This window comes from Octopus sinensis, linkage group LG7, assembly GCF_006345805.1.
Source record: "Octopus sinensis linkage group LG7, ASM634580v1, whole genome shotgun sequence".
Taxonomy (NCBI): Eukaryota; Metazoa; Mollusca; class Cephalopoda; order Octopoda; family Octopodidae; genus Octopus; species Octopus sinensis.
This window is the reverse complement of record NC_043003.1, coordinates 100,610,385-100,623,513: the sequence shown is the minus strand read 5'-3', so window position 1 is coordinate 100,623,513 and position 13,129 is coordinate 100,610,385. Positions and strand designations below refer to the sequence as shown.

General features: G+C 36.5%; 1 protein-coding gene across 22 annotated transcripts in view; it reads left to right on the top strand.

Annotated features, from left to right (window-relative positions):
- The window catches only part of LOC115214490 (dual specificity protein phosphatase CDC14A), a 292,683-nt gene that overhangs the window by 159,383 nt on the left and 120,171 nt on the right, over positions 1–13,129 (top strand). For 16 of the 22 annotated variants that reach the window (XR_005000179.1, XR_005000177.1, XR_005000176.1 and 13 more), the window contains 3 exons: positions 3,649–3,847; positions 5,729–5,835; positions 6,364–6,585. Coding sequence is in view for 15 of the 22 variants with exons in the window: in XM_036505009.1 (XP_036360902.1) it covers positions 3,649–3,847; positions 5,729–5,835; positions 6,364–6,585 (528 nt within the window). In the remaining 7 variants the exon portion in view is untranslated. The remainder of the gene's footprint in view (positions 1–3,648; positions 3,848–5,728; positions 5,836–6,363; positions 6,586–13,129) is intronic. The other 6 variants (XR_005000182.1, XR_005000181.1, XM_036505015.1 and 3 more) reach the window with 1 other exon arrangement.

The following is a 13,129-nucleotide window of genomic DNA, read 5'->3' as shown; positions in this document are numbered from 1 at the left end:
AAGTAATCCTTCAACTATGGTAGTAGTTGAATAATATTCATAAGGCCGCAATTTACTATATGCAGCATCTTTCAGAGCTTGTCGCTAATTTAGTTCTTAACCAAATTGAAAACTGCTAACATTTTTGAAGGGGTCTAGTCCCTAGCTACATTTTGGCATAAAAAAAATTGAGATTTTGTCCAGTAGAAAAAAGTTTACATCAAAATTTTTAGCAACGTTATAGGAGAGCAAGTAATGCCACGAATCAAGTTTAGATCTAAATAACTTTTTTTTATTTTAAAAGCAAAATATATTTATCTTAGCTTCAGTGATAGAAGAAAGCATGAAGAATTTCATAGTTTTGGCCCCATGCAACAAAAATTTGTATCAAAAAAGTTGTGAGGTAAAATATCAAGGAAAAATATAAATAAGGCAAAAAATTGGATTTAAGTATAATTAATTTTTTTATTTTAAAAACAAACTATATTTTAATTAAGCAAAATCCTGTCTGGAAAGGTTGGCTGTAATGTAAAAATTAATTCAAATGTCTGTGTTATGAGCTTGTGTGTTAACTATTCAGTCATACATCAATATCAATTACAATTAAAAAACAACAAAATCGTTTTAACATTTTAACATATATATATATATATATATATATATATATATATATATAATATATATATATATATATATATATATATATATATCAACAATTGAGGGTAAAATTAATTAGTTATTAATCAATTTCACCAAGTATTCAGTATGTAAAAGGACCATTTAAGGCGAATTCAAAATATTCAAAATATTACATTATATAATTAGGGCTTAGTAAAATAAATTACTTTGCCACATACTGAACTTACTAGAAATAGCAGCCAAAAAAAAGCTTTTTAGCCATTTCTACTACTTAAAGAAAATTTCTCTCAGATAATGTTTACTCAAAATAACTCACGAAGGTATGGAGGTAAAAACAGAAAAATATCACAAGTACAAAGATCATTTGAGAACGTTAACGTTTCTAGATTAGCCAAATAAACTCAGCATTTCTTTCGTCAGCTCAACATTTCTTAATTTGGATTTGGAAACACTGAAAAGAAAGAACATACCCTTCGGCGACTTATCACCTCAGATGAACCCGTTCAGACTGCCAGTGCTAACAAATTCAAAATGCGCAAGCGAAGATTCCTGCTCTCCCCTTCCACCCACGTGGGCTATCTAGCAAACATTATATTTTAACGGTGAGAACCGAGGCAATATGACAGAGAGAAATGAATTATAATATCAACAATTGAGGGTAAAATTGATTAGTTATTAATCAATTTCACCAAGTATTCAGTATGTAAAAGGACCATTTAAAGCGAATTCAAAATATTCAAAATATTACATTATATAATTAGGGCTTAGTAAAATAAATTACTTTGCCACATACTAAACTTACTAGAAATAGCAGCCAAAAAAAACTTTTTAGCCATTTCTACTACTTAAAGAAAATAATATTTTGAATATTTTGAATTCGCCTTAAATGGTCCTTTTACATACTGAATACTTGGTGAAATTGATTAATATTTGTCTGAGTGTTGGGTCTTTTGGGTGCCTGAATAAGATGCAGATATCAAGTTGACCCAAGTTGCCTCCATGGTGGTCTTTGGCATGTTAGTAGAGTATGGAGGGCTGTTTTTTCGTTGTCATATTGTCTCAGATGTCCGTTTAGTCATTCTGCAATGCTCCTAGATATCTCCCCTATGTATGTCATGTTCATGTCTTTACAAGTACCTTCTATGCATTTTATGCTGTAAACTACATTTCTAGTTCTACAGTTAATACCAGGGCTAATCCTACATACCATGCAGTTATCATTGGTGCATATGGTATTCTCGAAGGGGTACGTCCTACATAGTTGTGAATTGATGGAGTTCCCTGGCTTTTCAACAATCTTAATGTTGTGTTTGGTGTGCTTCAGAGCTTTTCTAAATCTACGGGTTAGTTCTCCGTGGGATGTGGCCTCTACAAACATCACTCCTTGATATTTGTCAGTTTTATACCATGTGTTCGCCCTGTTTGCTTTGTCACAAGTTCTTTGTATCCTATTCCATTCTTTGTTTCTATATCTAGGGCAGGTATCACTGATATCATTACGTATAATGTTGTCTAATTTCTTTCTAGCCTTCCTGTATATTGGAACCCTATCTTTCTGATCATATCCAGAGAACTGCATGCGGTGCATGAAGTTCTGTATATGTTTTTTTCTTTTCATAGGTTTCACATAGTGGGGACTCATTGTTCATTATTCTAACTAGGTCTGCTATCAGTATGTTAATTTTCATGTGTGACAAAGCTGAGTTCATGTGAACAACATATTTTGAAGTTATGGTCATCTAAATAGCTACTGTCATAGCATAGTCTGAGGAGGAGGCCCAGTTCCCTCGTGTTGACCTTATGGAATTCCACTTCACTCTCACAGATTACCTGAATGCATTTCTCCACAGCAAAATCTATGTCTATAGATGGGTAATAGGAGTGGAGGAGTTGCACTCTATTGTTCACAGTCTCTAACCAAAGTTTAGTATGAAGTACAGGGAGTCTATTGTTTGGGTGCTTAGTGGGGTAATCTATAGTTACCTTGATACTTTGGTGGATGGAGTTAGCTATTTGCTGGATGCTCTCCATTACGTTCTTCTCAGTCTCTACATTTCCGTCACTAGAGTTGGTCCTAACTATGATATTAATGTCATCTACATATCTACTGTAGAGTAGAAGAGTTGTGGACTGTTCTGCTAACATTTGTTTAAGTTTTTTGTCCCACCATGTCATGAAGAGGCCAGCCACATCTCCAACTGCACCTACACCAATGGCTGCACCTTGAACCTGCATGTATAGTTTTTTGTTTAACTGTGTGGTTCTTCAAGGTGGTTTTTACACTAGCCCCTATTGCATGTGCAGTCATTTCTTTCACCTGATTGTTGTTCTCAGGGTTTGGGGTGGGTGCGGTCCAGCCACTCCAGCGCTCTGTGGTGCTTTTCTTCACCACTGAAGTGATGGTGGGTGGTCTACCTCTCTATGACCTGGTGGGGCAGAATTTACTTAGGTCATGGTCATCTAAATAGTTATTGTCATAGCAGGCCCAGTTCCCTCATGTTGACCTTATGGAATTCCACTTCACTCTCACAAATTACCTGAATGCATTTCTCCACAGCAAAATCTATGTCTATAGATGGGTAGAGTGAAATCACATCCATACTACCCACTGCACAACCTGTGAGGTTGTTTAGAGTCGTTGCAAGTACTGAATTTACTGAGGAGATCTTCCATACTCACACAGACATCCGGAGACATCTCTATGAGAGGTCACAATACCTGTGAGAGGAAGTAGGACAGTCTATAGTTGCTGGAGATGTTCACTCCACAAAATGGTCTAGTTGGGGGTGCCCCACGACAGGGTTTATGTAGTTTGTGGTCTTTGTGTAACCCATATAGTGTATGAACATCATTGTTGAATGCTTGGAAATTGTGCGCCGTCCTTTTTGTAGGTTGGAGTATGTTGCACCACATTGCTATGTGTGCATTGAGGAGCCTTTCCACTCTTTCATGTTCCTGTGGTTTAAATTCTCCCATGCTACTGATGTGTTGTTGCATATGTCTTTTTGCCTTTTTTGTTCTTTCTTTTAGAAAACAAGATTGGTTATGGTTGCAAGGAGATCTTTATCGTAGTAAAGTGAAAGACTATGACAAAGTTTATGAAAATAACTGTGTCTCCAAGATTATGTCTGCTGTTGATGGTATGAAGCTACATGATGTTGGTATATCTGGTTTTGAAAACGACAGCAAATCACTTGATGTTTATGAAGATGATGAAAATGGAAATCAGGTTAGTTGTATTTCTTTTTTTATTGGACACTAGCTGGAATTTGTATGATTTGAATGAACTTACTGTATAGCTTGTGTTTGAGAAATATTGACTTCATTCTGCACAAGGCTTCCAAGTTATTAGGAAAGGGTGTAGCCATTTGAATCAATATCATCGCAAAACTGGTATTTATTTTATCAACACTAGAATGCTAGAGGGAATGAAAAGCAAATATAGCCATTTGCAGAATTTGAACTTGGAATGCAAGTATTTTTACATTCAATTTTTGCATCTGTTTTTTTTTCCATACTAACATGGGTTGAATGAATATATTATTGAGACATTGATTTACAGTTGGATGCCCTTCCAGTCACTAATCCTTGCCTGTTATATAAGTGAGGGACATCTTATTCCATATGTTTTCAAAGGTGCAAAGCCAGCAGAAATGATTTTTGAAAACCATTCTCACATGCACACTCACACTTACACACACACTCTGATGAGTTCTTTCAGTTTTTGTTTACCAAATCCTCTCACAAGCGTGAAGTTGGTCCAGGACTACAGTAGAAGTCACTTGCTGGTAGTGCTAAATAATGGAACTGAACTTGAAATGGTCTGAAGCAAATTTCTTAACCATACACAATGCCTGCTCCTCACATGTAGTACAACAAAACTGGATATTGTGTTCATAATTCTCCCATTTGTGTTGCTTCAACACTTTTATTTGAAACTATTGGTTATTGTTCTTTAAACCTATGTGAAGCCTGATCCAGCAGACATATCATAAAAGATAATCTCTCTGTGATTATCCACTCTTTTTATTACATCATCTAATCCAAGACTACATTATCCTATATAAATTCCTTTTCTAAGGTCAAGTAACTGCAAAAAGACTGTTGCATAACAACAGTGATTTCATCCATAGAGGTAATGCTGCAAGTGTTTAGAGGAAGGATACTGATGAGAATTGATATCAGTACATACCAAGTACTTAACATCAGAAAAAGCTTGCAAGTTAATGTTGTAAAAAGTTTAAATTTTAGAAAAAGCACTTTAGCCTGGTGCTTTTTCATTTTTGCCACCTTTACTGCTTTCCTTGCATATTTGAACCTATCAATTTCTTACACTCATTATTATTTGTATTTTTATCAAACTTTTTCACTTTTTATGCCATGTTCTACATTCTATAATTGTTCTTTTTATGGAGAAAAACATTCGTCATTATTTCTATAAAAATAGAGTAATATTTTAAAGATACCTTCAAAATAGAAGAGCAAATTTGATATCTTGTAAAATTCTTCAGTGCATTGGTTTTGATTTCAGATCTAACTAAGGTCAATTTCTCTTTACATTTTCCAATGGTTGATAAAAAAAATGCTAACTATATCCTGGCAACATTTTTATTATTGTTTTTACATCAAAATGTCAAACCAAAAGAAAAAGGAAGGAAGTTGAAAAGTAAACTCCAATGTGAGTTTTTATAAGGGAGTTTTGGTTTTCCTTTTCCTTTTTTGCAATAATTCTATTATGAAATTATATGTATTGAAATTATTAGTATTTAACTTGTACATTATGAATTAACTTGAAATAAAGATTCAAAAAAATAAACAGTAATTTATTTTCATTTATTAAAATTTGAAAAAAATTTTTTTTGCTATTAAAAAAGATAGGTGCTTGATATTATCTTAAGATAAAGTAATCTTAGTTCATACTAAATAGTCTTAGAAGTCAGCCTATAATCACTTTTTTTCATTTCTCTCTTGATGAAAGACCCACAGAAAATGTTAAAATTCACCTCTCCACAATACCTGAACTATTTATTCACTTTTCCAACTTCACAGTCTATTCCAGAATATGTCAAATTAATATTACCAACTATATTTTGTTTCTATTTCTACCCAGAAATATTCTTCAAAAAGTAGAAGTAAGCTTAGTACCCAAGGAGATAAACTGAACCAAATAAAGGCTCAACGCAAACACACTCGGGCAACTACAACTGCTACTATTTCGTAAGTATTTTGAATTCTTTTCAGGAAAAAATTTTGTTCACTGCATATCTTAACTAGAAGACTATGCTAAATCTTTCACGGCTATTTCCTTATTGTTCTTGTTCCTATTAACAAAAGTGTTCATGTTTAATCAATAAAAATTAGAGTAAATGCATAAGGTGTGTTATTAATTCAAATTTAACAACTATATTTGTTTTCTTCATTAATATTTTTTCCCCCATCTATGAATAAAAACTTTTTTATCAGTTTGAAACTTTAGACCATTTTATTTTGCTTACAGTTAATGCTTTTGTTTTATTTTAATATTGTTGTTGAATTTAGTGAAATCTGGAATTATTAGCATCATTTTTCTAACCCTCACACCTGACAACTGAATTATTGTTTAACTGTTCTGGCATTTACTTCACTGCTATGGATTTTGGATTTTGTCTAACAGTTAGGGGAAATGGTGGTGTCATTCCTTAACAGTGCTCAGGTCTGATGCCATTTTTTCTTTTTTCTTTTATATTTTATTTGTTGTGTTACCAGTTCCAGTGAAACGAAAGTACATAAGCGGCCATCAAGCCAGTCATTCAAAGCATTTGGTCTGAAGAATTCACAAGGCTTTGTATCTCCATTAAAAACCTCAAGAGTTGCTGCTGTCAATGCCAATAATTTGGTTAATTCAGCAGTTGTGTCTTCATGCAGTACCACGAATAAACGACTGACCCGTTTATCAACACCAACATCTCAGAATCACAGTGCCAAAAGGTTGGTCAGATGATAGACTTATCAAGTTAAACATTGGCCGTTCATTGTGTAAGCTTTCACTCCTTCATTTACTGGGAGCACACAGATTGTTGCCAGTATTAGACAGCTTATCCCTTTATGAGTGATTGTCACTGTAACTTTGGTACTTGATGCATCATGAAATATGAACTTCCAAATCTTATCCAAAAAGTAGATTTATTCCAATGCTTTTGTTCTCATTGATGTAGCATGCTCTCCTTAGATTCCTTTCACTGTGTTGTATTTTTATTTATTTTCATTGCAACCACATATATATTTTTTTGAAAAATCTGCTTTCAGTAACAATACTAAGTAATTATTATGTCATTTTCTTGGGTTATAATGGTGAAAAGCACTAACTCTTGTTCTGTTAATTATTATCACAATTATTTCTGGGAGTGGATTTATCTCTATACTAATTATCTTCATTAGAATGATGGTTACTGACAGTAACATAAGCAAATATTTTTATGTATCTGTGTGAATTCTTTGTTTTTAAGGTATATGGTTCACAACTGAGGTACTGCTGCATTGTACCACACAGTAAGGGGTCAGCTGTGATGATACCTTTTAATAATACCTGACTACAAACTTGTAGCAGTGGGACAATAATTGATTTAATTGTATAACTGGTATATATAATGGCATTTTCATTGGTGTATATATATATTATTGTAATATAACTGATATACTTATGTATATCATCATCATTATCATCATTTAAGGTCTGTTGTCCATGCTGGCATGAGCTGGATGGTTTGACTTGGCTGGCAAGCTTGGAAGGCTGTACCAAGCTCCAGTTAGATTTGGCATGGCTTTCTACAGTTGGATGCCCTTTCTAATGCCAACCACTCTGAAAGTGTAATAGGTGCTTTTATGTGCACAGGTGCCATTTGCATGACACTAGTATCTGCCACAACTGCGATCTTGCTTGGCTTGATGGATCTTCTTCTCAAGTATGACATAATACCAAAGGCCTTGGTCATTGCTTCCATGAGGCCCAACACTCGAAAGGAACTCAGCCTCTTTGCCTCTGTCAGGCCCAATGCTCAAAACGAACTCTGCCACTTTGCCTCCACCAGGCCCAATCCTCAAAAGGAACTCAGCTACTATGCCTCCATGAGGCTCAGTACTTGAAAGGAACTCAGCCACTTTGCTTTCATGAGGCCCAACCTTCAGAGGTTGATTTTTTACGTGCCCTCAGCATGGGGGTACTTGACAGGTCCTCTTAAGCAGAGCTCATTGCCAAAGGTCTCGGTCACTAGTCATTACCTCTGTGAAGTTCAAAGTTAGAAGATCATGCTTCACAACCTCGTCCCTTGTCTTCCTGGGTCTATCTTTACCACAGGTTCCCTCCACAGTTAGAGATCGGCACTTCTTTACACAGCTGTCCTCATCCATACGTGTCACATGACCATACCAGCACAGTCATCTCTCTTGCACACCACATCTGATTCCTCTTATGCCTAACTTTTCTCTCAAGATGCTTACACTCTGTCGAACATGCACACTGACATTGCATCCAGTGAGGTATACTGGCTTTATTTCTCTCAAACCTACACATGTCCTTGGCTGTTATAGCCCATGTTTCACTGCCATATAGCATAGCTGTTTGCACATGGGCATCAAACAATCTGCCTTTCACTCTGAGGGAGAGGCCCTTTGTTGCCAGCAGGGATGGAACTCTCTGAACTTTGCCCAGCCTAATCTTATTCTCACAGCTCCCAGGGCAGCCTGTCTTGAATTCCTCTGTTATTGCCTGGGGGACTATGATGAACAAAGGGGGCTGAGGAGTGATTCTTGGTGAACCCCTACTTCTACCTGGAATTCATCACTATACTCATTGCCAATCCTCACCTTACTGACAGCATCCCTGTACATGGCTTGTACAGCTCTCATCTATTCCTTGTTTCCAGATAAAGGATCGGAGGACCCTCTCAAAGGCTTTCTCCATGTCAACAAAAGCCAAGCACAGAGGTTTATCTTTGGCTAGGAATTTTTCCTGCAGCTGTCTTACCAGAAATATAGCATCAGTGGTGCTTCTCCCTGACTCAAAACCAAATTGCATCTCATCTAAACTAACTCTCTTCCTAATTAGTTGGACTATGACTGTTTCCGTGACTTTCATCACCTGATCCAACAATTTGATACCTCTGTAATTATTTCTATCTAAGTTGTCACCTTTACCTTTGCAGCAGTTGACTACGATGCTGCTACACCAGTCATTGAGTATGACTCCTTCATGAACCACCTGATTTGTAATACAGGTGACTTGATCATAACCTATACTGCTGGATATTTTAAGCATCTCAGTGGTGATTCCTGATGGGCCAGGGGCTTTCCCTCTCTTCATATCTTTAATTGCTTTATCTACCATGGTAATGTCAATTCGGATAGCTGGTCCCTCAGTTGGGTCAACATTTTGCAGACTCTCCTCCTCCCATTCGTTCTCCACATTCAGCAGTCTTTTATAATGGCACCTCCGAGCCTCTTTCTTTTCTGAATCATTAAAAGCAAGGGCACTTTCATCCATGTGGTCACATTTCTCTCCTGTGACGTCACAGTTTTTTCTCACATGGTCTTGCATTCCGAAATACTTCAGTTTGTTGGTCCTCATGGCACTGAACATAGGCAAACTCCTTCTTTTCTGCTTCTCCCTTGGCTAGATATACCTGTCTCCCAGCTTCCCTTCTGGCTATCTGATACAGTTCCCTGCTGCCCCCACTCTTCCAGGTCTGTTTCTTTGCTCTAATAGCCCTGTCTACGGTATTGTTCCACCACCATGTTGTCCCAAGTCTGGAAGAGACTTTGCACCAGCCACAGAAATCTATCTAGCTAGCAGAGTCAACTGACTGATAGGTTTTCAGGCAACTGGCTGGCTTCCTGAAGTTGGTGTTGCAAATCAAAAGGTTATTTGCATCACAGAACTCCAATAGCCTTCTTCCTTCTTCATTTCGGGAACCGATTCCATGGCCCCCATGAACACCATGATAGATACTGGGCTGCCGTGTGACATACCCATTGAAATACGCAGCCATGAAGATGAGATCATTGTCACTTGTCTTGGAGGTAGCCTGCAGAAGAATATCATAAAAGTGGTTCTTCTGTTTCTTTGGTAGTCTCGCTTGTGGGGCGTAGGCAGATATAATTGTAACTATACTATTATTCTACAAGATTAGCCTGAAATTAAGTATTCTATTACATACTCTAACTACCTCTATGACCTTATCCTTCCATTTCTTAGCAAGGAGTATGACCACAACACCTACTCCATTACTGTTACCTTACCAGAAGATTTTATACCTATGTGTCTTGCCTGTGAGGAACCTGGCTGAAGCTTCTCTCCACTTAACCTCTTGGATGCAACATGCATCAACATGCTTCCTTTCAAGCATCTCTACAATCTTGTTAGATCTACATTTCAGTGTGCCTACATTTACAGTGTCAAATCTGAAAACTTGGAAAGGGATGTGGGAGGGAACATGGGAAGGAGAGATGTTATTCGGCACCTGGAAAGGGTGCCCCAGATGTGTCATAGCAGTTGCTCTCGCTTTTAACCTATCATCATTCAAACAAGTTAAGATTGTTGCCTCTACTGGGGATGCGAGTAAGGTAAGCAATATATGTATATATATATATATCAAGAACAATCTTACTTAGAAAGGGATGCGTGCGTTCCGTCATATAATATATTAATAAATAAAACATATGCATATATATATACATATATGTACGTACCTACCTCTACATGTATATATACACGCATATATGAGTACAGGACACTAAAAAATTTTTTGGTAACAAAAACAGGACAGTAACGACAGTACAAAATATAAGCAGTAAAAGACAGGACAAGGAAAATAACAAGACAAGAAGGGCTGTTAAGCCGAAAGAAAAAAAGTATTACGAACGCTATTTCTGTGGACGGCGAAGGGAGCAAAGAAAATTGCCATCCACACCTCAAGAAGGTCAGGCAAGAAAGGTGGCAAGGCTCTCGTCGCTGGTTAACGGCAGGAGGGAGGAGGAGGAGTAAGAGAAAGGGAGAGAAGAAAGAATGGTTGTGAGGAAACCAGAAAGAATGAAGAATGAGAGAGAGAGAGAGAGAGAGTGAAGAATGAGAGAGAGGGAGAGACAGTTAAGTAGAAGAAAAGGAAATCAGAAAGAATGAAGGCTGAGAAAGGGAGGGGACAGAAAGGTTAAGAGTGTGCATCAAAATTAATATCAAGATAGCATTCGTAATACTTTTTTTCTTCGGCTTAACAGCCCTTCTTGTCTTGTTATTTTCCTTGTCCTGTCTTTTACTGCTTATATTTTGTACTGTCGTTACTGTCCTGTTTTTGTTACCAAAACGATCTCAAATTTCATTTGATTTGCTTTTCGCAGGAAGGAAAGTTTCTATCGAAGATGCGTCTCGCCTTCACCTTCGAAACGCAGAGTAGATGAAACCATGGTGACTGAAGAAGGGGTTTTTTCTTTGTGTTATTTGTCCTGTACTCTATTTTTTGTTGTTTAAGAAAAATGTCCAGTTCCTTGGGTTTGTGTCTATGTTTTCATTTCTCATTGTGTTCGACGTTTTTTTGGTGTCCTGTACTCATATATGCGTGTATATATACATGTAGAGGTAGGTACGTACATATATATATGCATATGTTTTATTTATTAATATATATATATATATATATATATATAAACGTACATATTTGTGTGTGTCTGTGTTTGTCCCCCCCCACCATGACTTGACAACTGATGCTGGTGTGTTTACATCCCCATAACTTAGTGCTTCAGGACAAGAGACCAATAGAAGTAGTACTAGACTTACAAAGAATAAGTCCTGGGGTTGATTTGTTTGACTAAAGGTGGTGCTCCAGAATGGCCACAGTCAGATGACTGAAACAAGTAAAAGAAAAAAAAGAATCAGTATGTATGTGTAAATATATACATATGTATGGATTTATATATATAGTTCAAATTTACAGAAAGCAAAAGACAATGACAGGTGAAGGAATAACAAGCATGTGTATTAGTTTACCACTTGGGAAGAGTGGAAAAGTCTTTGACATTTTGAGCTTATGCTTTTTGACAACAAAGTTTGAGAGAGGAAAATAGTGGAGGGAGAAAAAATGTGTAGGTATTAATATGTGATAGATCGTTAGCCATTACACACATTTTTTTCTCTCCTTGTTTTCTGTGTCCCTTTCTGTAGAAGAGCGTAGGCTCGAACGTAAAAGACTTTTTCTATTCTTGAGCGTTATACTGATACATCTGTTTGTTTTGTACACCACCTGTCTTCGTCTTTTTCGCAAACTCTCCCTATATATATATATATATATATATATATATATATATATATATATACACACACACACGCATATATGAGGGAGTTTTGATGAAGCATTGTGGGGTATAACTGTAAAGAATGTAGCTGTGTAAAGCTGGAACAATGCAAGAAGGTACTAAGTAATCCACAATAGGAGAAGAAAACAGCAGAAAGTTGCAATTTTATCTTGTATTTCTGTATTTTGGGAAGAAGACCTCTTCAGAACATTCGGAAAAGTGGTGGCTGGAAAAAGTCATTGCTCAGAGCTTCGTTCTTTAAATTTATATATAAATATATATATATATATATATATATATATATATATAATGGATAATAAAATGAATGGTTTACACCTGGTAGCTTACTGGTAAAGCACGGTGATTGTTAAGTATATGGCAAATGAAAGACGGAAGATGGAATATGCGATAATTTATTATTAATCATGACAATTGTTTCGACACATCTAGCATCGACCCCTCATGGGTGGGACACTCAACAACTGGTTCACGAGCATCTGGCAGTGCAAATGTATCTCACTGGGTGATAAATAAATACAACTTGTTGAAATAACTGTTCCGCAATGTGACTTCCCATTTTGTAAGAAAGAAAAGCAGCCAGATGAAGGAAATATCTTCACTTAAATATATATATATGTATATGTACATGTATATGTGTGTGTGTATATATATATATATGTTTCTTTATTACCCACAGGGGGCTAAACACAGAGGGGACAAACAAAGACAGACAAAGGGATTAAGTCGATTACCTCGACCCCAGTGCGAAACTGGTACTTTATTTATCTACCCCGAAAGGATGAAAGGCAAAGTCAACCTTGGCGGAATTTGAACTCAGAATGTAATGACAGACGAAATACTGCTAGGCATTTTGCCCTGTAGTATTTTGTCTGTCGTTAATTTCTGAGTTCAAATTCCGCCGAGGTTGACTTTGCCTTTCATCCTTTCGGGGTCGATAAATAAAGTACCAGTTTCGCACTGGGGTCGATGTAATCGACTTAATCCCTTTGTCTGTCCTTGTTTGTCCCCTCTGTGTTTAGCCCCATGTGGGTAATAAAGAAACATATATATATATATATACATATATATAAGAATGAATGTTTTTATATATAATGAACGTGAAATACAGGAAGGGACGAACACGGAACACAGACAAATCATTCGAAGCCTTCAATCTTCAGTCAGACAACGA